We start from the raw sequence: 26,419 nt of genomic DNA, 5'->3' as shown, positions 1-26,419 counted from the left end.
GGGAAGAAGAAAAGAAGGAAGGAAGGAAGGAAGATTTGATATTATACACTAATCCAAACTCACTGCCAAGGATACTAGAGCCCTGCCAAAGCCAAGCACAAAAATTTTAGTTGCTATATATAAATATTTAGTTGCTATATATGAAAATATAATGGGCCTTTCTGAATCTCCGTTGGTAAGCACTCCTTGGGGAATTCTGCAAGCTAAGGTTTTTGAAAAGGAAATAGTAACAAATTCTTGTCAACATTCAGAGAAAGGAAACAAAAAGGGCCAGATCATTTCATAATATCTCAGTGTCTTACATAAAGAATTTAAATTATTCAAGTGAGTTTTCAATTTCTAGCTGAGTGAACAGTCAATTCAGTATAGGACAGTGAAGATGAATATAGAATGACTGTTACACTCAGTTTTGTAAGTGCCATCCAGCTAAGCCAGCCATTCAATTTAACTGCTATGAAGTAGTGTTTGTTCTACATGTATGTATGTTCATACGGGCATGCATGTACATGTATGCACATAGACCCGCACGCTTTAACGCTCAATATTTGGTATACTTTCTGTCTGAAAGTAAGTTCGTGTGCAGTTCTTTCTGTGTCTGTGAGCAGCTGTACTTGATCTTTCTTCCTTATACTTAATTAAAGCGGTGTCACCAGTAAACATATAAAACAACACATGGCCTCTAACGTTCCTACTAGCCACATCTCTAAAGAGAAAAATCTAGACAAAATTAAGTTTAATATTTTATTTAATTCAATGGCATTCAAGATATTTCAACGTGTAAACAAGATAAAGCTATCCAGCTAAGTGCTTTCATTTTTCAGACCGAAACCCTGGACATATGCATTAATGCACAGATTAATCGTAACACAAACTTTTCGTTAGAAACAGTTTATCGGTATTTAGACATCATGAACTTTACAGCTGGAAAAGCAAATCCATGTAACTAAGATACTCAAGCATACGTCAAAGTTTCTAATAACTGGATCAAAGACCAGCTTTTAAATTTAAATTTAAACGTGGGTCAAAAATACTGTTCAGGTAAGGAGGTGTTTGCTGTCAAGGTTTAAAACCTGACCTGAGATAAATTCCCAGACTCTACATGGTAGGAAAAAGAAAAATGAGGCCCGCAGATTGTTTTCTGATTGTCACAAAGGTGTGCGTGTGTATGTGCATGTACACACACATGCACCCACCATGAATGAATGTAAAAAAGATTAATTTAAACTTAAATTTTAGTTATGAAGCTTAATCATATTTCAGGGGTTCAACTGCCACATGAGAGTAAACATTAGGATTATCTTCTGAATCTGCGTCCCTTCTCAATGACAGACAACCTGCAGACAACTCAAATACCAAAATATCCTTCGGAACTGAATAAAAACCATTCTCCCTCAGTGAGAAACGTTCTGTTTCTGTCTTTTCCCATGTCTCAGGTGCTTATTTTACAAAACCTCTAAGTCTCTAGAACACAAGCACCTAGAAAATGCTCTTGCTTTTAAGAAACACAGCCCAGACTCCATTGTCCATCATCTCGCTATTCATTAAAGGAGAAAGACCGGTCAATGCCTCTGTTAATTTGGTGTCCAGACACAACAATTGTACGCATTTACCTCTCCTGCTGATAAAGTTTGCCACAACTGGAAAACAGATTGGCTTGGAGGATACAGGAAAAGTTCAGTTCAGTCCCTCTCTTTGTGAACTCTCTCTCTCTCTCCTCTAGGATATCAAGATAGGAGTGGGCCAAGGCTATTCAGTTGTAATTGACCTAGTACAGGATCAGGAAGAAGCAGACGACCTTTCACGCTGAGTAATACTTGGCGAGGCATAGTCTTGTCTCTCACCTGTACAGGCTTCAGGGGTAAGAACCTGGGCAATAAATGTAAGCTGTCTGGGTTGAAACCCTGTTTCTGTCATATGCTACCAGTTTAATTTGGGAGGTTGATTTAATAATCTTCCTAGTCCCGTCAGTAAGACAGACATAAAAACAGCAGCATTAAAGTCATGGATATAAAGCACGTGAACACTGTCTTGACTCTGATATGTGGTATATGTGCAACATTTACGACTGAATTTTAGCTCAGAAATCGGGATAATGGACATAGGACATAATTCCAATACATCTGTTAGGAAATATCTAAGCCAGTGGTTTTCAACCTGTGGGTTGCAACCTCGGGGGTGGGGGTTGGGGGGTTGCTGTCAAACAACCCTTTCTCACAGGGGTCACCTAAGGAAATCACAGATATTAAATTATATTAAATCACATATTTAAATTATGATTCATCACAGTAACAAAATTATAGCTATGAAGTAGCGACGAAAATAATTTTATGTTGGGGGGGTGGTGTCACCACAACATGAGGAACTGTGTTAAAGTGTCACACGCAGTGTCACACACAGCATTAGAAAGGTTGAGAGCCATTGGTACAAGTTCTTTATAAATATTGTAATGGAATGTGAATATAAGCTCTTTTTTACCTGTATATAGTAAGTTTAGAGAGTTCATACAAAAAAGCAACGTATTTAATAGGGAAAAAAAAAATCCCAGTTTCACCAAACTGAACCTTCACAATGTAAGTTAACAAGTTCTGTTCATTTTTGTAGCCACCCCGATGGCTCATATCTGTTTTCCTAGCATGTGGAAGGCCAAATGACAGATAAATCTTCTCCTCAGAACTCAGACCCGTATCATTCTGTAATGTAACGTACTGTAAGATATTTATTGGTCATTACCACCTTTGGCCTAGTCATGACTGTTCACTTCCACTGGAAGCAAGATCAGATTTAACAGAATGGTCAACAGATTCACACAGTGACACTGTAGAAGATGCACTCACACGCATCTCAAATCTTTATTAAAAGATGGTTTCTCACAAGCAAAATTTCCGTTTTCATTTTCATGTTGTGTTTGGGTCCTTCTCTCCCCTCCCCCACTATTCATAATCAGAGGTCCTAATAAAACTGGCTCTTAATGGCCTTCCATTTCCCTGGTCCTGATACACACATTGATTCATATTTTAAGGCCAAAACAAAGTTAGTAGGGTGAATAGGAAAAACTATCTCATCTAGCAATGGAAATAATCCAGGAATAACAGGAGAATAAAAATTTCAATGTTTTACAACAGAAGTGTGTAAAGAATGGTAAAATTGTCACCTCCATTCTGTGGTAATTTCTTTAACTGAAAAATAAAGGAATCAAAATACCTTCCCTTTTCTTTTTATTCTTTGAGACAATTAAAGACCTAGGACATGCAAAACTGCCATTTCTGGGCTTAATCAAGATTTGTCACTAAAATAACCATAGGAACGTCTACATTATGTAACTTTCAATAATTTTTTCAACTAAGGCGTTGACAGCAGATGTTTACTAATTCTGGCTTTCTCTGAAGACAGGCTATCTTTATAATCTTTAAATTGTAAATGAGTTAACAGCGTTTTATCCGAGCAATGGAAGCCATGCACTCGGTCTAGGATGAATGCTTCATTAATTTTTCAGCGTGATGATGCTGCAGTTTTCCACGAGCAACCGTCGGAGTTCTTGCGCTGCATCAAAACAGCCAAATTACATCGAATACCCATGTCACCGTCACTAACCACAACACTGTAACATAGCCAGCGTTTCAAAACTCAACCCCAGGCGTGTGTGATGTCACTGTCAACATCCAAGGTGCTTAACTAACCTCAGGTTGTTTCTCCCAGTCTCCCATCTAACCCTCCGGCTTGCTGACGCTGCTCGCCTTCTCCAGACCTCCCTCGGGTGCATACGTCCCGCGACACACTCCCCACCAGGACACCTGCGAGGCTAGGTGTCGCGACGCACAGCACCGGGGGGACCCGAGTGGGCGCGGGCCGCGCGCTTGTCACCGCGACGCTTTGTCTGCGGCTCCGAGCCAGCGCGGCGGGGGCTGGGCTGGGGAGGAGGGGAGTGGGGGACAGACACCTCGGGCCCACCTGCAGGGCGGCAGCAGCAGCGGCGACTCCCGGGGACACCGGGCGGCGCTCACCCGGAGGCCAAACGTGAAGCGTCCGTGCAGCGAGCGGCGCCCGATCCGCAGGGGTGTGCGGGGTGCGGGGACGGCCACTGCTGTTCCCGGAGGAGCCGCGATGCGATGCACCGGCCCCGGAGAGGGCAGCAGAAGAGCCCGCCCGCCCTCCCGCTCGCTCGCTCGCTCGCTCGCTCCAGCTTGCCTTCCCACCCGCAGCTCACCTGACAGCCACGCGCACCGAGCTCTCGTCCGCGGCGCCCAACATGCCTGCGGCCTCCCGGGTCTCAGCACGGTGCCGAGCGCTCCGGGCAGGCGGCGGCGGTGGTGACGGCGGCGGCGGCAGCGGCGGAGGCGGGGACGGTGGCCAGGGCTCAGCGCCGTGCTCCAGCCATGTTGGGCGACTGAATGGAAAGGTGGCGGCGCGGTGGCGCGGGAGGGGGCGGTGACTCAGGGCGGCGCCGCCCCTTGCCCCCACTTGCCGGGCTCGGCGCTGCCCTGCGTCAGCCGTGGCCGGTCCGGTGCGCCCCGCCCCGGCGGCACGGCCAGGCGGGCGCGGCACCGCGCGGAGGCGAGCCGACCCCCTCCCCCTCCCATCCCCCGGAGGCGCGTCCCCGCAGCCACCTGCCCCCTCTGCAGCACGGACCTTGACCCCATTCCTAGATCTGGCTCTGCCCTCTGCTGATCCCTTGGGACGTGGAACGATCACACACACACACACACACACACACACACACACACACACACCAGCCTCTTCAGTGCATTACTGTCCAGTCCTATGCACGTGTTAAGTGCCCCGGACCCTGGTACTGCCAAGCATTTCCACAACTGTTTTCCATGGAGGCGTGCAGCGTGGTAAATCCTTGCAAACGGATTTTCTCTCCCTGCTGGCCTTTCAAAAAAGCTCCTCCCGGGATCCCGGGATTCTGTCAACAGTGTCCCATTGTGTGTTCTGCACGTCATCGTTGTCCTTCCACATGCCTTTAGATAGCACTGTGGAAACAGCCTTTGTTAGCTTTGCCACAGAGTATCTTTTGTGGACTGTTCCGTACATTTCTGTAAATAAACATGTGGGTTCGCACAAAACAGACTAATAGATTAAATGTCGCTATCTAAAGAAAAGTACTGGCCCAGGCAGATATAAACTAAAGTCACACACCTGATAGCCCTGCTCAGAGAGTGTCCGAGGAGGCAGTGTGCATTGGGTTAGGAAAGAAGTCTGAACCTTCTGTACCCATGGGAAGACGGCCTATTATGGTATTTATTCTTAGAGATAGTCCTACGTACTCTGTTTCTTACCTTGTCACCTTTAAATCGTTACAGACAACAAAGGTGGAAGGTAAAGAAGGTTGTAGTGTCCCTCTGTGCCCCAAACTGGTAGCAAAGCTGTCCTCCGGCTTTCCCCTGGAGAGCCTGCCCTAGCCTCGATATTTATCCACCAACATAATGGAGCTACATTTCGTCCTAACTTGACAGGTCTAGGCCTGGATGGATCTGGTTTGACCTTCTAGTTTCTGCGATTAATGTCACACAAAGGACAAGAACAACAGATCAACATATAACAACAAATCAACATATATTACCTTTTCCGAGTCTTCACTGTAAATAGCAACAGTACCTATGTGTCTCAAAAAGAGCGGTCACAAAACATATGCTACAAAAACTGAGCAGGTAGCTTAAGGGAGTGGAGGAAGCAAAACAGAGAATATATAAAATAAAACAGAGAAGGCAGGCCCTTCCTAAGGAAGTAGCTGTCCCAGTTCTGCCTGGACTAGATCTACTGGAATGCAGATGCTGGACTGGGACATTTTTCATTCAGTTGCATGTTTGTTGTTTCTCAGGTGAAAAAGAAAAATCAAATCTTTATGTAAAAACACCTCAGTTGTAAAGATTAGCCCTATCTCTAGGCCCAAGCCACCAGACTGAAATGTCTGGTCAAATAGTATCAATAATAGCTGTGACTTTGGGTTCATAATGTGCGTGGTCTCAGGCAAAGGCAGTGTGAAACTTCAGAACTCTAAATGCTGAATGTTCTAAAATCGATGGTTAATTTGGAATTATATTTGCGGGAGATTTCTTTATAAGAAATATTCCCTTCCAGTTCTTCCAATTAATAACATTACATTAAAGAAAATCCCAAAGTCTGAGCTTTTACCATGCAAGGATTCAAATCCTGTTCCGAAGGTTTATTTACTGAATGTTTAGGAGATAGCTGCTGTTTGCAAACGGTGCTAGAAATTAGTCATGTGGAGAATAGGCCAATGCCACAACTACAAAAAATTAACTGTTTAGTTCTGGGATGTGAAAGTCTGTAAGTACATTAGAAATTACGATAGGCCTACAACAAATGCTCCCGAGAAGGGTAAATTCTATAATTATAAAAAGTCCATGGGCTGGAGAGATGGCTCAGCGGTTAAGAGCACTGACTGCTCTTCCAGAGGTCCTGAGTTCAAATCCCAGCAACCACATGGTGGCTCACAACCATCTGTAATGAGATTGGATGCCCTCTTCTGGTGTGTCTGAAGACAGCTACAGTGTACTCGTCAATAAAATAAATAAATAAATATAAAAAAAAAAAAAGTCCATACTACTCCTACCTCCATACTAACAGGATGACATAAGCCATTCCTGTCGTTCCGTGACCTGAAACTTTCCAATGGTTACCTAACACAAGGAGCCTAAATTCTTCTACACTTCGGCCCTTCACACTCTGGCCTCATCTTTAGCCACTCTGCTCCTTAACCACTGCTTTTTGGTGATGTGAGTCTTCTGATTTGGGGACACCATATTGTTTGCTTTCTGGGGGTCTTTAAGGTAGCCATTCCCTTTGCCTGGAATGTTCTTTTCCTAAGTCTTTTCATGGCATCGTTTTTTGAATATTTCAATATCAGTTTAAGTGCAGTTTCCCCAAAGAGGATTTCCTGACCACTCACTGGAAAGTAGCACCACTCAGAAAGGGTCAACTTAAAGATTTGCATTACTAATGTATAACCATAACCTATAAATGATAATTGTGTTAGAGATGTGAATAAAATACTATTGAATGGATAAAAATATGAGGCTTTCCCCTTCTCAGGTCTCTTTAGTTAGCATGTTTCATCTGTAAAGAAACATAGTTCTCCATACCGTAAAATTTTTAGATTATTTCCACGAATTTTTACTTTTCATCTTCATATCATGCCATGCCAGCTCAAATGGGAATACAAAAGCATTTGATGCACGTGAAGTCATAAAAACTATACAATTCCTATTTATAAATTCACACACGAATATGTATTTCATTCATTCTTAAGTAGGAACATTGCACAAGAGTAACTTAGAAACTGTGATAGCAACTTGGGACTGGGGAGGTCCACCCCAGAGGACAAACCCAGGGCTTGGTACGTGGTGCATGCTCTACAACTGAAGTCTTTCATTTCTTAGTACATCTCCATTCCACTAACTCAGGTTTGTGATGAACCAGCCTGCCTCCATCTTGGGCTCGGAAGTCTTGTAGTCTTGTAGTAAAGACAAACTAGGTTCATTCCGGTTTATGATTCAATATGTTTCTCAAGGACTGAGCTATGCTCCACCTATCACCATAACTTCAAATGGTTCTGAGCTGCCTGTTCCAGGAAATGACAACCATCCTTTGCTTCAGAGAGTTGCCCTAACCATTTTGCAACCCTACCTTTGTTTCAAAGGACTACCTGTTGTTACGACTGCCTTATGACCATCTTGCAAGCATGTCTTTGTTCCGGGCGGTCGTTATGACTAACTTGTTATGTTTATGTTCTGTTCCTGCAACTTCCACCTAGTTTGTCCACCAAATCCCTCATTTGGAAACCTCCTCCCCCCGAGTTATAAAAACCTCACCTTGTTCACATTCAGTGCTGACCTCTTGAACCCCACCTTACATGAGACAGCTGGTGTACAAGAATAGAAAAGCTTGCTTTGATTAATTTGGCCTTGATGAGTTGAGTCTGTGGTCTTTCTTCTCACATCTTGGGGATTAACACTTGTAAACAGGAAATGAGGAAGCTGGCAAGCAGGCTCCGTGGTAAAGAGCTTGTCCAGTTCTTCCCAGCACGAAGACCCGGATGCTCACAACTGTCTGTAACTCCAGTTCCTGGAGACCTGACATCATTCATTCAATTCTGAGGATACTGGCACTCAGAAGCACACATACCTACCCCCCAACAAATGTGCATATAAATATGTTAAAATTAAATTTAAAAAGCAGTGAAAGGACTGTGAAGAACAACTATGCTTCCCTTCTCTTTCATTCAGCGTTGTCCGAGTCACTGGTTGGCTCCCTGAGAAAGAAAGGGTAAGAAGGCTGAGTTCTTTGGTGTCAGTGTTTGTGTTGATGTTGTTTTGGAATGTCAAATCATTCCTCAACTGCACATGTGTCTACCTCCTAGTTTCCCTGACTGTGAACCTCACTGAACTCTCCGGAGGAGTTCTGTTACATGCAGAATTCTAGGCTTAGGAGAGATTAGGAAATGCTACCTAAGAACAGAGCCACAAGAAAAGGAGAAAATGCCTGCTACATATTCGTATTATTCTGCTTACCCGCTAGTGTCTTATCAGGCCTCATTTAACAAAACACCGGCGTCAAGATAAAACTAAAAATCACGAGACAAAGGATCATTAAACCAAGAAGCCCTTCTAAGGATAGGGTTCTCTCTGTGTGACTGGACAGACATCTTGACGAGGGGGCTGGCACTAAACTCCTGTATGCTCAAGGGTTTGTTTCTTGTTCTTCATTATCAGTAGGTGACATTCTGCTGCTTCGTTGTCCTTTGTCTTCTTGCCTCCATTTCTAATGTTTGTTTCTAGACAGAAGTGATGGTTTCTGTTTTACGTATCAGTCTTTCTATGGCTATTTCTATAGATTCTTCAGCTACAGATAAATGTGAAATCTTAGGTATCGCTTAGTATCACCTGCATAATTATGTAGCTTTGGACAAGATAGGCAAGCCTTCTACATCTCAGCATCTTGTGTAGAAATAAGGAGTTTCCTTCTAGAGTTGCTATTCTGGTGACTGAAAGGGCCACTCCAACTTTGCTAGCTCCCTATAGGTGCACAACGGACTGCTAGCTAATTTTATTATGAGTGTCTTTTCAAACCTAGAACTTCGTAACTTATAAATAACAAATTTATTTCTTGCGGTTCCAGAGGTCATGACATCCAAACAACAATGCAAGGTGTCGACCTTTGGGTAATTCTAAGGCCACATCAGAGAAGGCACACCTGTCTAACAGAGGAAGAATCTTCCAGCACACCCTGCACAGACAGCCGCAGAGAAGCCACAGTACACACTGTGGAGCAGCAGTCTCACGAGATTTCTCCCTCTAGGCCATCTCCTCTGTTTTTCTGGTTTCCACATTCTAATCACTCATTAAAAGTTATTCAACTCTTCCTTTTTGCTTTAAGCAAAAAAATTTTTTTTCTTTTAGCTTCTGATTATAACTCCATAAGCAAACAACTGGTTTTAAAAAAGCATGTCTAGACAACCATCTGCCCAGAAACATTTTGGGTTAAAAAAAAAAAACTTTAACAAGCTAATATTTAATACTGCAACAACAGAAACAAATCTATCCCAGGATGGTTCTCTTTATGTAATTTTTTATTGGATATTTTATTTACATTTCAGATGTTATCCCCTTTCCCCATTCCCCCCACCCACCCAGGAACCCCCTAAACCATCCCCCCTCCTCCTGCTTCTATGAGGATGTGCCCTCACCCACCCATCCACTCCCACCTCCCTACCCTCAAATTCCCCTACACTGGGGCATCCAGCCTTCATGGAACCAAGGACCTCCTCTCCCACCTATGCCCGACAAGGCCATCTTCCCCTACATATACAGCTGAAGCCATGGGTCTCTCCCTATGTGCTCCCAGGCTGGTGGTTTAGACCCTGGGAGCTCTAGTTGGTTGGTATTGTTGCTCTCCTCATGGGGCCACAAACCCTTTCAGCTCCTTCAGTCTTCTCTCTAACTCCTCCATTAGGAACCCCATGATCAGTTCAATGGTTAGCTGTGAGCATCTGCCTCTGTATATTTCAGTCTCTGGCAGACCTCTAAGGAGACAGCTATATCAGGCTCCTGTCTGCACGCACTTCCTGACTTCCACATGAGCATCTACCTTTGGTAACTGCTCATGGAATGGATACCCAGGTGGGACAGTCTCCAGACGACCTCTCTTTTAGTTTCTGTCCCATACTTTGTCTCTATATTTGCTCCCATGAGTATTTTGTTACTCCTAAGAAGGACCAAAGCACCCACACTTTGGTCTTCCTTCTTCATGAGATTCATGTGGCCTGTTGAGTCTTTATGTAATTTTTTTCCAACGGTAACAATGTGTACTGTGCTAAGTACTAACATGCATTAATTTTCTCAAAGACTCTTAAAAAGTACACATAAACATATAGCTATTATCTCTGCATTTTATATATATATGTATATATATGTATATATAATACATATATATACATATATATATACATATATATGTATACATATATATATATACATATATACATACATACATACATACATACATACATACATATGCAGGAAATGAAGGTTCTCCAACAACTTTTATTTATAAAAATCATATCTATATTTCAGGTTCAACTGAAAACAAAACAAAAGCAAGCCCTAAGTCAGTCCTCGGTAACTCCGCCCCTCCACTTGAACCACATCCAGGACTTTTCCTTCTGCCAGACCTGCACTGTGTTTTCCTTTCTTCTTTGTTGTGGTAATGATCATTTTCTAACTCTTCAACCAGGTTAACAATTTATAAAGGGCAGAACTTGTAGAATACCCAAAAAGGCAGCCCGCCCGTACTTATCGGTTGAATAAGTAAATCAGTGGTTTCCAGAAGAAGGGTATACTATGCTTTGATGTCAACACAGAACATGTTTTCATAGTAAATAAGCGGTTGCCTCCTGGTTGTAGTTCTCAGAAGACTGCTTCCAGACCACAGTGTCTGAAAAGGGGGAGTGTTCACAGGCGCAGGAAGGAAACAAGGGCACCTGACAGTCTCTTTACCAGCCCATTTTAGAGATCAAAGCCATCTTAGATTCCAGTTCACCTCTATCCATCTTACAGTTAAGGGGAGAACTGAAGGCCCTCACCGTTGCTACCCCCAACTTCTGCTACAATCCTAACCTAACACAGGCACACAGGCGTTACACAATAAATTACTGGTAGACTGCAGAAAATTAAAATCCAGGTAACACAACTCCCTGGCCTGGGCTCTAAATTCTCCAAAATTAGTTTCACTATGTGCTTTTCTTCCTTTTCTTTTGGTTTTAGAAACATCACATCCTACATGTGCTGTTTGCTGTTTCTGAAGACTGTATGCTGAAAAGTAAGAAAAGGCTTAGCTTAAATTCTTGAAGGAGACATTCATTGTATAGAAAAGCAATTGTTAACATGTTTTTGCTACCTGTGTTTTGTGGTTTTGACACAAGGTCTGGGGGATAGACAGACCGGTCTGCCTTCAAAGTGAGCACCTATATAGGTAAAGATCACTTTGAACGCCATATCTTCCACCTCCACCACCCACCCAATTGGGCTAATTTATTTTATGAATCTTAACATTATTGAAAAGTCAAAATTTTATCTACATACCATGTGGACATTTTCTCATCTCTATTTTTAATATTAATGGGAATTTCTCTTTTTTTAAAAAAAAATCTATATTCCTAGAAGTTTGCAGATCACTTCTGCTAATGTGCTAAAATTATTCTTCTAAGGAAAAAAAATGGCAAGTAACTAAACCTCCTTTAATTAAAAATCAAAAAAAAGATAAAGTTTGGATAATTTTTAAATTGAAAATTATAGCTAAGATACCCACATCCTCGGGGAAATTCAAAGAACAAAACCCCCTGTAAGTGTTTTGGACTTCTGTTGAGTTTCCAGCTTGTGTGTATTGCAGAGAGCCTGATTACCCCCACCGCACTGGCCCAGTTAATTGCATTCAAATGCAAATTATAGCTATTGAGTCATGTTGGCATAGAGCCAAGTTCTTAAGAGGCATGTTTTTCCCCCCTCTCCTCCCCTTACTAACTAACTGTGCAGGACCAAACTTGACTGGCAGTTGGAGATAGTCATTCATTAAAACTTGGTTCTTTGTGCATTTAGAGGAAGGAAGGTAGTTTGTTTGTTGGGAGTTGGGGCGTGGGAAGGAGGAATAACATAAGTGCTGAATTGCTAAAAGATCATTTTATCTGTTTTTTGATTTAAAAGCTTCCTTTACCTCTCATTTATGCATCAATACCATCGTTCTTCTCCGGTTGTGTTGATTTTTCTTCTAAACTTGTCTATTTCCTAATTTCTGATTGAAAGAGCTGGCCTGCTTCGAGGTACGCTGCTGTAGAGAACCCCAGCTTCCAAACTGTACCTATCCCTGAGTCGTTCCCCTTTATAAAGCAGTGGAGATTAACTGAGATATTCTGTTTTGAGTACAAATGCCAAGGTAGGATGACTCTGCATCGTGTTTGTACAAGCAAACAGCAACCATCTGCCAGCACACCACCGCAGCACACACTGGTCAGTTATCTGCATTAATAAATAATGATATCAGTGACCTTATTAAAATGCAGCAGTTACCTTGACCCTTGATCTTATCAATTATTCAGATTTACCCTCCCCCCACCTGAGACTACGAAAGGAAAGATGTGACAGAGTAACCCATCACCTGTCACTTATCCAGGAAGACTGTCAAAGGGTAGATCTGTCCCCAGGGCTCCAGCACATGACACATAGCTCACTTTGAAGTGACACTTAAAACTGCTTGTCACCTGGCCTGCCTTCAGGTGACAATTTCTTATCTGGCCTCAAGAGAGACTTTCCTGTGTCAGCTTTCTACCTTCCAAATACTAGTACCAGTCCTATGGAGTCTCTAGCCCCTTTAACTCCTTGGCCTTTTATATAGATACACACATATGTAAGTGTAATGGGTGATAAAATGATTGAAAACAATAATTAAGACTAGAGTGAAACAGAGGTTGTTGAGAGATCATGACATGCCTTACTCTAAGTTATTCTATAATATGAAAAGGAAAGAGAAGGAAGGAAGGGAAGGACGGAGGGAAGGGAGGGAAGACTGGTTTTCAGGCTGGACCTTGCCCTGAGACACTCCGTTTTTAAAACATTGTTTTACTCCACTTTGAAGGAGGGGGACTACTGCATACCAGGATGGACTAGCAAACCACACCATCTGTCTGGCACTGTGCAAGCAGATGAAGTGAAGGACTTGTCCCGTGGAGTAGAAAGGAAGGCATGAGGGTGTATTGGACTGTATTCCTTAGAGTAGAAAGAAAGCTACCATATTAAGTTTTCAAGGTGAACTGAGACTGTAGGGGCTCCTGAGAGTCTTAAATCCTATCAGGGAACCAGGCCAGGAACTTATCAGACTGAGGAAGGGGTGTACCTCTTTACCTGGCCCCCATAAGTGCTAGCTAACTAGCACTGTCCTACTCATTGGTTATCTGATCCCAGTGTGAGTCAAGGACCAACAGGCAGAGAACTCCTTACCATCCTTGAGGCTTTGGCTAGGCTTGGGCTCCTATCTGTTGACCCAACGTTCTCCATTGTTGTCTGCCTGCCTCACTCACCCTTTTGGACCTGAACCCACAGTTTCTCCCCTGACCTAGTAAAGCCTTTCAGATCTCAGCTGCTCTCAACTCTTCAAGCTCACTTAAAATCTGCTGGAAACACCCCCCCCCACACCGCGCGTGTGTGTGTGTGTGTGTGTGTGTGTGTGTGTCTGTCTGTCTGTCTGTCTGTCTGTGTCTGTGTCTCTGTGTATGTCTGTGTGTCTGTTTATGTGGAGAGAGAGATTTGTGCTTTCATTTAGCAATATCTATCAAGAATGTTTTTTGTGATTATTCTAAATACTAAATTTTCTTCTTCCTCTTCCTCCTCCTCTTTTTCCTCTCCTCCTCCTCCTCCTTCTCATCCTCCTCCTTCTTTTTGTTGTTGTTGTTACTAGCTGTGTCATGTCTTGACGCACTACACCTCCTGTCTTCCTTGCCTTCCACCTTGGACCCCAATCTTAAGATATATAAGCAAATGCTAGAAGATATTTGTTTTAGTTTGTTCGTTTGTTTGTTTGTTTATTTCCCAGGAAGTTCATGTATTGAGTCACTTATGCCCAAGGAAGGAAATGATAGAAGTTAAACTTACCTTGGCAGGACCCTTAGGACAGGACTAATACCTTTGTAAAAGGATGCACCACAAAGGACAGTCACCAGCCTCTCCCCACTCAACAAAGGCAAGGATGTGAGGACACAGCAAGAAGAAGCCAGACATCTGCAGGACAGGAGGAAACCCTCACAGTAGCTGTACCAGCTGGATTTGTGTGTCAACTTGACACAGCTGCAGTTATCACAGAGAAAGGAGCCTCCCTTGAGGAAATGCCTCCATGAAATCCAGCTGTAAGGCATTTTCTCAATTAGTGATCAAGGTGGGGAGGGCCCAGTCCATTGTGGGTGGTGCAATCTCTAGGCTGGTAGTCTTGATTTCTATAAAAAAGCAAGCTGACCAAGCCAGAGGTAGCAAGCCAGTAAGAAACATCCCTCCATGGCCTCTGCATCAGCTCCTGCTTCCTGACCTGCTTGAGGAGTTCCAGTCCTGACTTCCTTTGGTGATGAAAAGCAATGTGGAAATGTAAGCTGAATAAACCCTTTCCTTCCCAACTTACTTCTTGGTCATGACATTTTGTGTAGGAATATAAACCCTGACTAAGACAGTAGTCAAATAGGGAAGCATGTTGATCTCAGAATTCTAAGACTTTAGAATGTGAGAAATAGGGACTGGAGAGGTGGCTGAGCAGTTAAGAGCACTGGCTGCTCTTCCAGAGGACCAGGGTTCAAGTCCCAGCTCCTGCATGGCAGCTCACAACTGTCTATAACTCGTTCCATAGGAAGGATCTGGCACCCTCATAGATACATACATAACATACATACATACATACATACATACATACATACAGGCAAAACCATCAGTGCAAATAGAAGAATGTGAGAAATGGATTGTTACCATAAAATGTATAGTATTCATTGCAATAATCAGAGCAGGTCAGAACATATCAGAATAAGGAGAAAAGCTGCAGTTCAAACTGAAGATGATGGAGAAAGGATGACATAACAGAACATGGTCAGACATCTTGGATTTGATAAGATGGGGTGATATGGCAATTAGGCTGCAATTGTACATACTCTGTCCTTTAAGAGGAAAAAACATCCCCAAACAGATTCAGAGATCAGTAGGGGACACTGCCTCAGTATAAACAGGTCATATGAGACCGAAACTCTACAGATGAGACCTCACCTAGAGGTTTATTTGGCCTTCCTAGGGGACCCAAAGGTGAAGCGTCAAACAATTAGATGGTAATTCTCAAGTTGGTAGAATCTAACAGAGCTCCTCTGGGAACGTTGTAGACATGATTTGGGATCCATCACTAGTTCCTCTTGATTTCTTGCTTGAAAATGGGGATGTGCCTCATCTTTGTTCCCATCATGATGTTTTCGAGGCACACAACTTTTCTCATTTCACAGGTTGTTGGTAACAATGGCATGCAGACAAAATCCCAAGCATTGGCAGAGACTCGACTCGACCCTCTAGCAGACTTTCTGCAGTGTGCCAACCATTCACACGGTGTTTGATGCATAACTTCTTCTTCACAGATATAGCTTTTGATCTTTTTATATTTTTCACAAGGCCCAAATCTTCCCAGACTCATTACCCCCTTTCCATACCCATCCAACTTTGTGTCCTTTTTTGGTAACCTATCAAGACCAACTTGTGCTGTTAAAATTTTCTTAAATGTGTGGTGTACTACCGGACTGATGTCAACTTACAAGGGCTATCTCTCCCAATCCTGGCAGCTAACAATTGCCAATTGTTCCACAGCCAGAAGCAGGATTTCATGTCTAAGTCCCCTCTCTACACTAGGATTTGGTCTGGCTTAGGCTTGCACAGGCTTAGTGCATGCTGTTGAAACCACAACATGAAGTTGTTCTACTGTATCCAGGAAACACTGCTTGTTTGTAGTCCTCCATCGCCTCTAAATTTTACAACCTTTTCATCACCTCCCCAATAAAGATCCCTGAATCATGGGAGGGTGGAGATGATATATGCATGTCCCATTTGTGGCTGGGAATTCTGTAGTCTCTTATTCTCTGTATCCTGGTCAGCTGTGGCTCTCTGTCTCTCATGGTCTACAGCAATTCTCAGATGAGAGTTGAGAGATACATTGATCTATGGGCATAATGAAGCCATTAGTAGCCAGAATAATACTATGCTCTTTTAGCAAAATAATAGTATTAGTGTCTACCCTAGGCCCTGTCTAGTCACAGGTTCTCAGCCTGATAATGGTGCCTGCTATGGGTTTCATCTTGTGGAGTGAGCCTAAATCCAAGTAGAAAGTGACTGGTTACTCCACTGATGTTTGTACCACTACTACACCAGTGGATAAATCTTGCTAGGCCAGTCACTACTGTCATATTCAGTCCAATACGATTAATGATTACTTCCCAGCCCCTAAGTAGTATACATAGCACCTCCCAGCATCATGAAAGCCAGACAGGAGGGATGCCGTACAAGCTTGATTTCGCTGTCACTCAAGTATGTGGCATGTTTAACAAGAAAAAGGGTCTTATTACCAACTTCTGGATGGTAAGTAGGAGCAACACAGTAAACTATGAGAGCTCTGTGGTAACCTATTCCTGGCTCTCGCTGGACTTTACCAGCTTTTGGTGTCTATTGAAGGTGGTGTTGCCTTGTTGTGGGATAACTCCATTTTAACGTTGTGTGCACTACAGTAGTGAGGTCCCATGAGAACTTTTTGAAAGGTCTTTAATATTAGTTTTCCCTCCCTGTTAGTAATCTGTTAAACTCTCCACCTCCACAGTCACTTGGCAACAGCCAGGTATGCTCCTTCCCACTGTTACCTGGCAACAGCCAGGTAGGCCTGCCCACTATAAAAGGGGCTGCTTGGCCCCTCCTCTCTCTCCCTGTCTGTGACCCCGCGCATGCAGGTTGCCGTCTCCCCTCCCCCCTTCCCTTCCCCCTCTCTCCACGTGGTCATGGCTGGCCTCTCCTCTTATACTTCTCTCTCTCTCTCCTCCCACTCTCCCACTCTCTTAATAAACCTCCCCTCGTGGAACCGGCTAGCCTGCTATGATCTGTCCAAGCTGCCGGTGAAATCCTTTCACTCCCCATACTCTCTCCTCTAACTTATCCTCTACCCCCATCCCAATTTAACACCTCTTTTTCCGTTATTCCACGTTAACCCTTTATATCAGTGCATCCTGTCCGTCTTCTCTTGAAAGCCCTTCCCCATAGTCCCTAAAGAGTTTTCTGTCCTCTATAGGCCTTTCAAAAGAAACATATGCTCTCTTTCTCTTCAAAGAGAGCATCCACAAACTAGAGAAAACATGACATTTGTCCTTATGGGTCTGGGTTACCTTACTCACAATGGTGGTTTCCAGCTCCACCCATTTACCTGTACCTGTTATAATTTTATTTTTCTTAAAACAGCAGAATAATATCTCATTGCAAACATATGCCAGATTTTTATTATCTATCAGCTGGTAGACATTCAGGTTGTTTCTTTCCTGGAAGTTGTGAATAGAGAAGCAATGAACATGGATAAGCAGGTATCTTTGTAGCATCATGGAGTCCATTGGGTATACACTCAAGAGTGGTCTAGGTGGATCGTATGGTAGACTGATTTTGTTGTAGTTTCGTGAAGAACCCCCACACTGGATTCCATAGTGGGTACACTAGTTTGCACCTTGACCAGCAGAAAATTAATGGTTCCTTTCCCCTCCATCCACACCAGCATTTGTCTCAGTGTTTGTTTTGTTTTTCTGACCTCTCCCAGGCTAACTGGAAGGATATGGAATCTTGACATACTTTTAGTTTGCATTTTCCTGCTGGCTAAAGATGCTGAACAGTTTTTAAAGATACTTTTCAGCCATTTGGGTTTCATCTTTCTTCCATGAATTTTTGCTTGAATTCTTGAATTTTTTTTATTTCCAGCTTTATACCATATTGGGTTTTGCTCAGAGATTCTATCTCTATTACAGTCTGTGCTCGTAGCTTGAATTGTTTTCATTATTTTGCTCAGCTGCCTCCTTGTGTTTTTTCCGTTCTGCGTTCCAGTGTTTATTCATACCGACTTTGAGTTCCTCAATCATGATTTTTATTCTTATTTTTGAATCATTGTCTTCTAAGTAACTTTTCTTGGGAGATATTACAATGGGAGTAACATAGCAGAGGCTTACTATTTCACTTACTGGTGTTTGTTTATTTGCAATGGAACCTAGAATTATGGAATTGGCAAGTGTCATTGACAAGTGTTTCTTGGTATGAAAATTTTGTCTTTCTTTTTGAGTGGATGTTGAGAACTCTGTTGCCTACTCAATGTGTAGGTGATTGACCAGCTCTGTGGCACTTAGGGCTCAGCCTTTGAGCAACTCGGTATTAATGTGGTATCAGGAGTAGTGTAAGCTCAGCCTGAGTTAAGTAAGGTTGCTATGGAGGGAGAAGAGCTTTTGTAGCATTAACAGATTCTCATAGCCACTCTTTAGGAGTCTCCAGAAAGCGGTCAGAAAGTTTCCTCGGGCAATGGATGTTTGTGGAGTTAGTGGTCTGAGTCTAGGATCTCTATATGAAGAGTAAAGTTGAGGGGGTGTCTTAGTCAGGGTTTCTATTCCTGCATAAAACATCATGACCAAGAAGCAAGTTAGGAAGGAAAGGGTTTATTCAGCTTACACTTCCACATTGCTGTTCATCACCAAAAGAAATCAGGACAGGAACTCACACAGGGCAGGAACCTGGAGGCAGGAGCTGATGCAGAGGCCATGGAAGGATGCTGCTTACTGGATTGTTTTCCCTGGCTTGCTCAACCTTCTTTCTTATAGAACCCAGGACCACCAGATCAGGGATGGCACCACCCACAATGGGCTGGGCCTCCCCACTTGGATCACTAATTGAGAAAATGTCTTACAGCTGGATCTCATGGAGGCATTTCGTAAAAGGAGTCTCCTCTCTCTGTGATAACTTCAGCTTCTGTCAAGTTGACACACAAAACCAGCCAGTACAGGGGGCCAAAGCTCGACAAGGTACAGTGGTCCTCTGGCAACAGGCAGGGTAGGGTGAGTTGCTGGTATGAGTGTCATACTCCTCCCTAGATACAAATTACCCTAAGATCCTGGAGATGGATGGATTTGGCAGCACAAATTTAGTGTCTGCTGAGAGAAGGGCCAAGTGTGTAAGTGAGGTGGACTGGGTTTACAGCATAAGTTGGGCCTCCCTACCACGGAGTGCAGGAAGGCAGGAGCTGGACACATGTTCCTCAAGTTTGCAGGGTTGGGTGGTATTGTCAAAGTGTGTGCAGTGCCCATTCCTGAAGAGGGGGTGAACTGTTGGTCAAGGGTATGCTTGGAATTGTTGGTGACTCTCAGGCAGGTCCCTAAGGAATCTTCACAATAATCTTAAAGCTAGCTAATATCTGTGTATGACATTTGAACAAGGGACAACATGCTCTAGTGATTTATAGAAAACCCCACAGTAAAATTAGTAACAAAATAAGTGTAACAAAATATTCAAATAACCACAAAAACATAAGCAGATGAATCCCAGGTATTTTGGAAACCAGAAGTACGAGATGTGCATTGGAACATGACACTTACTAATCACTACTTGGAGTGTATCAAGACACTCTATTTCTCTCAGTCCTAGAAACATGTCTTCATAATAGCCCTCTTTTGTCCCTCAGCGGCACACTTCAAGATCGTCTTTGGAAACTTACTCTGGCACATGGTACCAACCCTTCTACATACTGTTTTGTGTCTTTTCCTATGCAGATACATCTTTGATAACAGTTAAAATGTAAATTAGACACAATAAGAGGTGTTAGAGTCTCCTCTCTTTCTCTTTCCCTGAATATGTGTTATTTATACATATATATATATATATGTATATATATATACATATATATATATATATATATATATATATATATGTGCATGTGTGTATTAATATGTGTATCAAAAATACCTGTTGTGGGGCTGGAAAGACAGCTTAGTGGTTAAGACCACTGGCTGCTCTTCTAGAGGACCAGGGTTCAATTCCCAACACATACATAGCAGCTCATAACTGTAACTCCTGTTTCAGGGGATCTGATGCCCTCTTCTGGCCTCCACAGACACCAGACATATGTGTAGTACGCAGACCATACATGCACACACAGTACCCACACATATTTTAAAAAATACCTTGTTGTACTCTATCTGTCCTTTTTAGTCATACTGAGGTGAGGTACTTATTATAAACTTTAAAGACAGAATCCAAAAATACTTACAAAATGAATCCAAGAACACATCAAAAAGATCATTTACCATGATCAAGTAAGCTCAAAACCCACAAAAATTAGAGAGTCCTGGAGAGATGGCTCAGCAGTTAAAAGCACTCCACCCTCTTGCAAACTTCCCTGGACCCATGTCTGGTGGCTCACACATGCCTGTAACTCCAGCTCCAGGGCGTCTTATCCTCTCCCTCCCTCTTCAGGCACCAGACTCACTGAACCCCGACTTATGCCACCCCACTCACGAGGCATACACTCACTGATCATCTGAAATTGAGGTGTTTGTGTTGAATTTACTTTTTTTTTAAAAAAAATTTTGAATTCTGGCAACCTCCCTTTTCCTTCTTCTCTCAACATTCTTTCTGCCCTTTGAATTATAAGGAGTCTGGCATTATTGGTTGCTTTTTGAACTAATTTAATTATAAGGCCACTACACACAATGCTCTGGAGACTTAATTATATGCATACTCCCTAGAGCAATGCCTTGGACAGAAACCCTTGATGATGTATTATTGAGTAAAACGTTCCAGATCATATTATGATTTTGTTCTTTCCCACTAAGATTGTCTAAATACCTTTAACTTAAATATCTGCATCAAAATTGCTTTGTCTCCTACCTCTAATAAAACCAAAGCAAAATGGAGTTTAAAAATAAAAGTGTCTATCCCTTTCTTACCATTCCACTAAATTTTAAGCATTCCTTAATTTAAATCCTTATTGGGTTGCTTCCTGAGAGCCTGACAGATAACAGACATTTGGGCCTTTGTTCTTGGAGAGAACACTTTCATTCAGTCCAGGACCCATAAAGTTTCCCAGGCTCTGGTAAAAAAAGGGGTGTTTCCCAACCCTGAGTGGCACCTGAATGCTTGTCATTCACAACAAAAGAAGAGTTTCAGTGTCTTCAAGCAGATTAAGCAGAGCCTTTTCAGAAGCCAGCAGGGGCAGCTGCAGCCCGGAGTTCAGTCAATGTGAGCCATCAGCAGAGATATGGATTCTTTGCTTCCTACACCGCCCCACACTGCAACTCTGTAACAGGACCATCAGCCATTTGTACTCCTTTGAATATTCTTGAAAAAAATATATGATTTGCCTGTGTTGGTTAATAATGTTATTTCATATTGCTTAGAAAGTTTGTACTCTCATGGTTTTTTCTGTGAAAATTTAATTGACTGAAGGTGAATGGCAACGAGACTTTCAAATGAAAATTCAGGGAACTGTGACTAGTCACACGTGACTAAGGACTCAATAATGTAAAACACTGCAAACTTCTTTATGGGAATCACTGTAGCGTGGAAAGAGGAAGTTGACCCGAATAAGTTCTAACACGGTGCTCTGTACGTTTTCAGTTTACATTGGCATAGACAGAATTGTACTACAAAGAGTGACAGCTGAGATATGCATAGGCAGATAGGTGGGACCGTCATCTTGGGCTACGGCTGGAAAGCACAGTGTGTGCTCTGCGTGTGCTTAAAGGGGGAGTGTTGGCTGAGCCATAGAAGATGTTGATGTTAGCTCTCATGGGTGCTGGTTGGGCAGAACGGGAGAGGCTGGCAGCACACCACAGTTTCTCAGAGCCTTGAGGTAGAAACCAAGATCAGAATCTAAGCCATCTAACCCAAACTGGATGATATCTGGGAAGATAAATCTGATGTCATACCCTAGCTTAAATATCTATTATAATCGCCGCTAAGGTCCAATATCTTAACACAAGACCTATATGGTTCCCCACGTCATACATATACATTACCTTACCTTACTAAACCTCCAAGTCCTAGAAAGGCTGTACTCCAGCCAGTCTGAACTTGCCACTGTCCTGCTCAGGCTCTGTGCTCTTGTTTTCCCACATCGTCCCTGCATGGCGTGTACTATCGGCTGTCCTGCTTGCAGCCCAGAATCTTGGACGCCTTTACTCACAATTCTTACCTCAATGGCTCCTCTAAGATTATGCTAGTCTCCAAAAGATGCCATCTCCTCCTCTCTTATGCTACTGTGTGTTGTGACATGATTCTCTGTGATAGTCATGGCTTGTTCTCCTTCGACTTGGAGTTATGCAAGCTCAAAGACCATGCTGATAATCCGTACTTGTATCTGTAGTTGGCTTCGAGTCCAAGTCGTGATAGGTAAAATTCCAAAATGAAGTTGTAGTTTATGATGGGTTGTCAAGATTACCTACTGAGCTCCAGGCTTACAAAGTTGGCGATCATTTCTTCTGAAAGTGTAATATATAAATTATTTAAAAATTATATTAGAAAAGACAAAGTAAATAGTGTGGGTAAGATTTTAGAAAATGTAGGGCATAAACAATAAATGAAATATTAGTTTATGATTTGAAGGTAAGTCTTAGAGGATGCAAGCATATAAACAATGAGTAAGTAAGCATCTACAAGCTGGACATGATGGTGCACACCTTAAATCCTAGCACTTGGGAGGCAGAGGCAGACGAATCTCTGAGTTTGAGGCCAGCCTGGTCTACAGAGTGAGTTCCAGGATAGCCAGGGCTACACAGAGAAACCCTGTCTCTGAAAAACAAAACAAACAAACAGAAACAAAACAAACAACAACAAAAACCACATGTGTAGCCAGTAAAATTGTGAAATGGAAGTATCAAGAGAACATTGGTAATCTTTAGGTCATACTAAAACAGACGGAGTTAATAGAGAATATGGTGAGGAAGTGTTAGTTACAAAAGGACAGAAATACATAAAAACTAATTCACGGTCACAGTAGCCATAGTTGTGGTAACACTCTGATTGTTGGTACTCCATGTCTTCTCAGCCCAAGAAACACAAACGAAACACAAACAAAATGGTAGTGGCTCACCCAGCTTATTGGCCTGCTCAGTTATATCTAGGTGTATTTGTCCTTGAGTTTCTTAACTCTGATTTTCTTTCTTCTTCTTTTTCTTAAGTACACATACACACATATGTACACACACACACATACATACATATATACATACATACATGCTTACATATATACATACATACATACATACATACATACATTCATTTACTTATTTGGGTATGGGTGGGGAGTTCACACATATGAATACTATGGCACACATGTGGAAATCAGAGGATAACTTGCAGGAGTCAGTTCTCATTTCATTCTGTGGGACCTGGGAATTGAACTCAGGTTGTCACCCTTGGCAGCAAGTACTTCTATCCACTGCGTCATCTCACCAGCCCAACTCTGATTTTCAAAGTCGTATAAAGAGCCAAGAATCCTAATGCAGCAAAGTAGGGGAGGGGAATGTGCGTGTTGCACAGGGATTCGGGGACTGTGGTACTTCTCCCATAACCGTAACCTGGCTTAACTATGACAAACCTCTCTCTTTATTCCCATGGCTCCATGCTGGTTGACTCAGTACACTATGATTTGAGTGTCTTAATTTTGTCTGTGCCAATCACTTTCTTGACCTCTGAATTAGATCTTCTGATAGTATAATGGAGGAAGCCATTGTGTCTAAGTGTCTCTTCACTGGATAAGTAAAACTCTAAGCTTGGTAAATTCTTTGGAATCACAAAGCTTAGAGGAAGTGAACAAATGACAGACCAAAAAAAAAAATGATCTTTCAAATAAAAAGAATGGATTCTATATAAAAAAAAATCATGAAACATTGAAAGCAAGTCCGTTGTGGTTAAAATAATTTTCCTATTAAGTAGTAAGAGCCCTCCTACTAATATTCAAGGGATAGACTTCAAAATTGAGTTGCTCAACTCTTAACTAGTGAACTCTTAACTAGTGAACTCTTAACTCAGTTCTTAGGTGAATGACTTGTGTAGATTTCTTAAGTTTATTGAGCTGCTATTTTGTCCCATGGCACATGAGAAAAACAAACAAAAACAAACTCAACATTATTTTGTAAATGTAGCCTTTACCGTCACTGACCCTTTGGTACTGTGTATGAGCCTCCTCAAATCTGTTAGTAAGTGAACCAAAGGGTTTCTCTGCAAGGAAAGAATTTTGTTTCAAAACCAGAAATTAGTCTCACCTTTAGTCCTCTCAGGTTTGCCTCACACATTTCAGGCTTGTCAGTCCTCAGGAATTGTGTGAGCAAGTTTTTCAAAATACAAGGTAAGGTCCCTGTTGGTCTCTTTCGTTGTAGAACCTTGGCTGCCATGATGGTGATGTCTATCCCCTGGTTCTGTTTCGAATTATTATGAAAGGCAAGTGGACACTGCAACAAGCTGTGACGCTTTATATATTGCCACCCGATCCCATTGCAAGAAAATCCTTAGAGTGGATGAACACAGCATACCTTGTTATGAACCATATCTTTGTCCCTTCCAAAATTCATGGTGAAATTAGACTGTCATCATGAGAACTCTGTCAGGTGTTGGGGTCAGGGCCTCGGACCTTTTGAGTGGGATCATGTTCTCATCACAGGGACAGGTTCATTATGAAGGGGTGGATTTATTTCATCTTGGGCATTTGAGAGAGACTGCCTTTCCCTTCCTCTTCATGGTCCCTCAAACATGTAGGCCTTTATTATCTCATGACACAAGAAGGCCTACCCCAGAATGGATGCCTTGGTCTAAAACTTTTCTTTCTCCAAAAGGGAAAGAATACATTTCTGTTTATCACAAACTACCTAGACACAGATGTTTTGTCATACCAGCAAAAGCAGATGAAGACTTGTTAGTTATGTGATTTTGTTTTTCACATTCCTCTTAGTGAAGGGAGTATGGTAAGATTCAGTTTGAAAGGCCAGTTTTCTAAAGCGAAGACTATGGGGAGGAGTTGAGGGATACTCACGAGAGCGCCTGTAACTACTTATTTTATGACTCTTAATAATGAAATTAAAAGGGAGGAAGAACAATGTTAATATTTATTTCTGCTCGTCTTAAATGTAATTAAAATAATTGCATGCTTTGGTTTTTGCTGAATGATCTTGGTCTTAATCCTTCTGGTGAATGTGATATAATTACGTTATTTATTTAGTCTGAAGTACACAGAATCTTCCCCTTTGCCACCATAATAGCTCTATTCTTCTCTTTTCTCCTTCTGTGGTGCCTTCCATTTTGATAAGCCCAGCCTGGACAAGCAGTTCTTGCTCCACCATGATGACTAAGTTCTTAAATAAAGGCTCCACTATTGGTTCTACTAGTTACTTGACTCACCATGAGCTCACCATGGACAAGTCACTGAAATCTTCGCCCCTCAGTTGGAAGCCCAGCTGCCTAGCCTTTCAGGAATGTTAACCAAACAAGTTTTCATTGCAATGAACTCTTCTTATCTTTACTAATCTGCTGTCTAGAAACCCATATCAAAATGCCTCTCTTTACTCTAAAAACATAGATTTATGGATGGAGATTTTATTGAGAAAGGGTTTTTCTCTGGGACTGCCCTAAAACTCCCACCTCTAAACCACTCCTCCTACCTCATCCTCCTAAGTGTTGAAATCAAAAGTGTAAGCCACCTGGTCTTCTAACATAGGTTACTTTATATCATATTTTAAAATCTGTATTTATACTTGTCTCGGTGGCTTCAACTTCACCCTTTAATTAACTCCATCTTAAGAGCTAAAGTTTGGGTCAATAGTAAATGTTTTAAATAAAGTGAAGAACTGGAAAGTTATTCTCAAAATAGCTTTCCGGGACTAAAGAGATGGATCAGCAGTTAAAAAGACCGGTTACTGTTGCAGTGGGCCTAGGTTTGTGTTTCAGCTCCCACTTGATGGCTCATAAACGTTTAGAACTCCAGTAAGAAGTAGAGTTATAAATCTTCACTCACATAAAAATAAATAAATCTAAAAAATTGTAAATGAGCTTTCTCAAAATTATTTGTAGCACTAATGTGTTAGGGTAAAGAGTTGATTAGAAAAAAAGACCAACAATTGATAAGTGAGACATAATGAGGTTAAAAGGCTTCTGTATAGCAAGGAAGATAAACATAAAGAACGGCAGCCTATCGAATGGAAGTATGTCATTCGTGCAGAAAAGGATTAATGTGTACAACATACAAAGAAGTAAACAAACAAAACATCAGGAAAACAAACATGCCAATCCAAAGTAAGCTATAAATCTGAATGGCAGATGCTTGAAAGGAGAAACACAAATGGGTA

General features: G+C 42.1%; 1 protein-coding gene across 4 annotated transcripts in view; it reads right to left on the bottom strand.

The window, feature by feature from the left end:
• Nucleotides 1–4,257, bottom strand: part of Kif21a (kinesin family member 21A) — a 115,698-nt gene extending 111,441 nt beyond the window's left edge. For all 4 annotated transcript variants that reach the window (XM_028753651.1, XM_028753654.1, XM_028753653.1 and 1 more), the window contains exon 1: nt 4,205–4,257. In XM_028753651.1, the coding sequence (XP_028609484.1) occupies nt 4,205–4,248 (44 nt within the window). In that variant the 5' untranslated portion in view covers nt 4,249–4,257. The remainder of the gene's footprint in view (nt 1–4,204) is intronic.
• Nucleotides 4,258–26,419: the final 22,162 nt, after the last annotated feature.

The sequence above is a fragment of the Grammomys surdaster genome, unplaced genomic scaffold (assembly GCF_004785775.1).
Source record: "Grammomys surdaster isolate TR1022 unplaced genomic scaffold, NIH_TR_1.0 125953, whole genome shotgun sequence".
Classification (NCBI taxonomy): domain Eukaryota; kingdom Metazoa; phylum Chordata; class Mammalia; order Rodentia; family Muridae; genus Grammomys; species Grammomys surdaster.
This window is presented reverse-complemented; position numbering and strand designations above follow the sequence as displayed.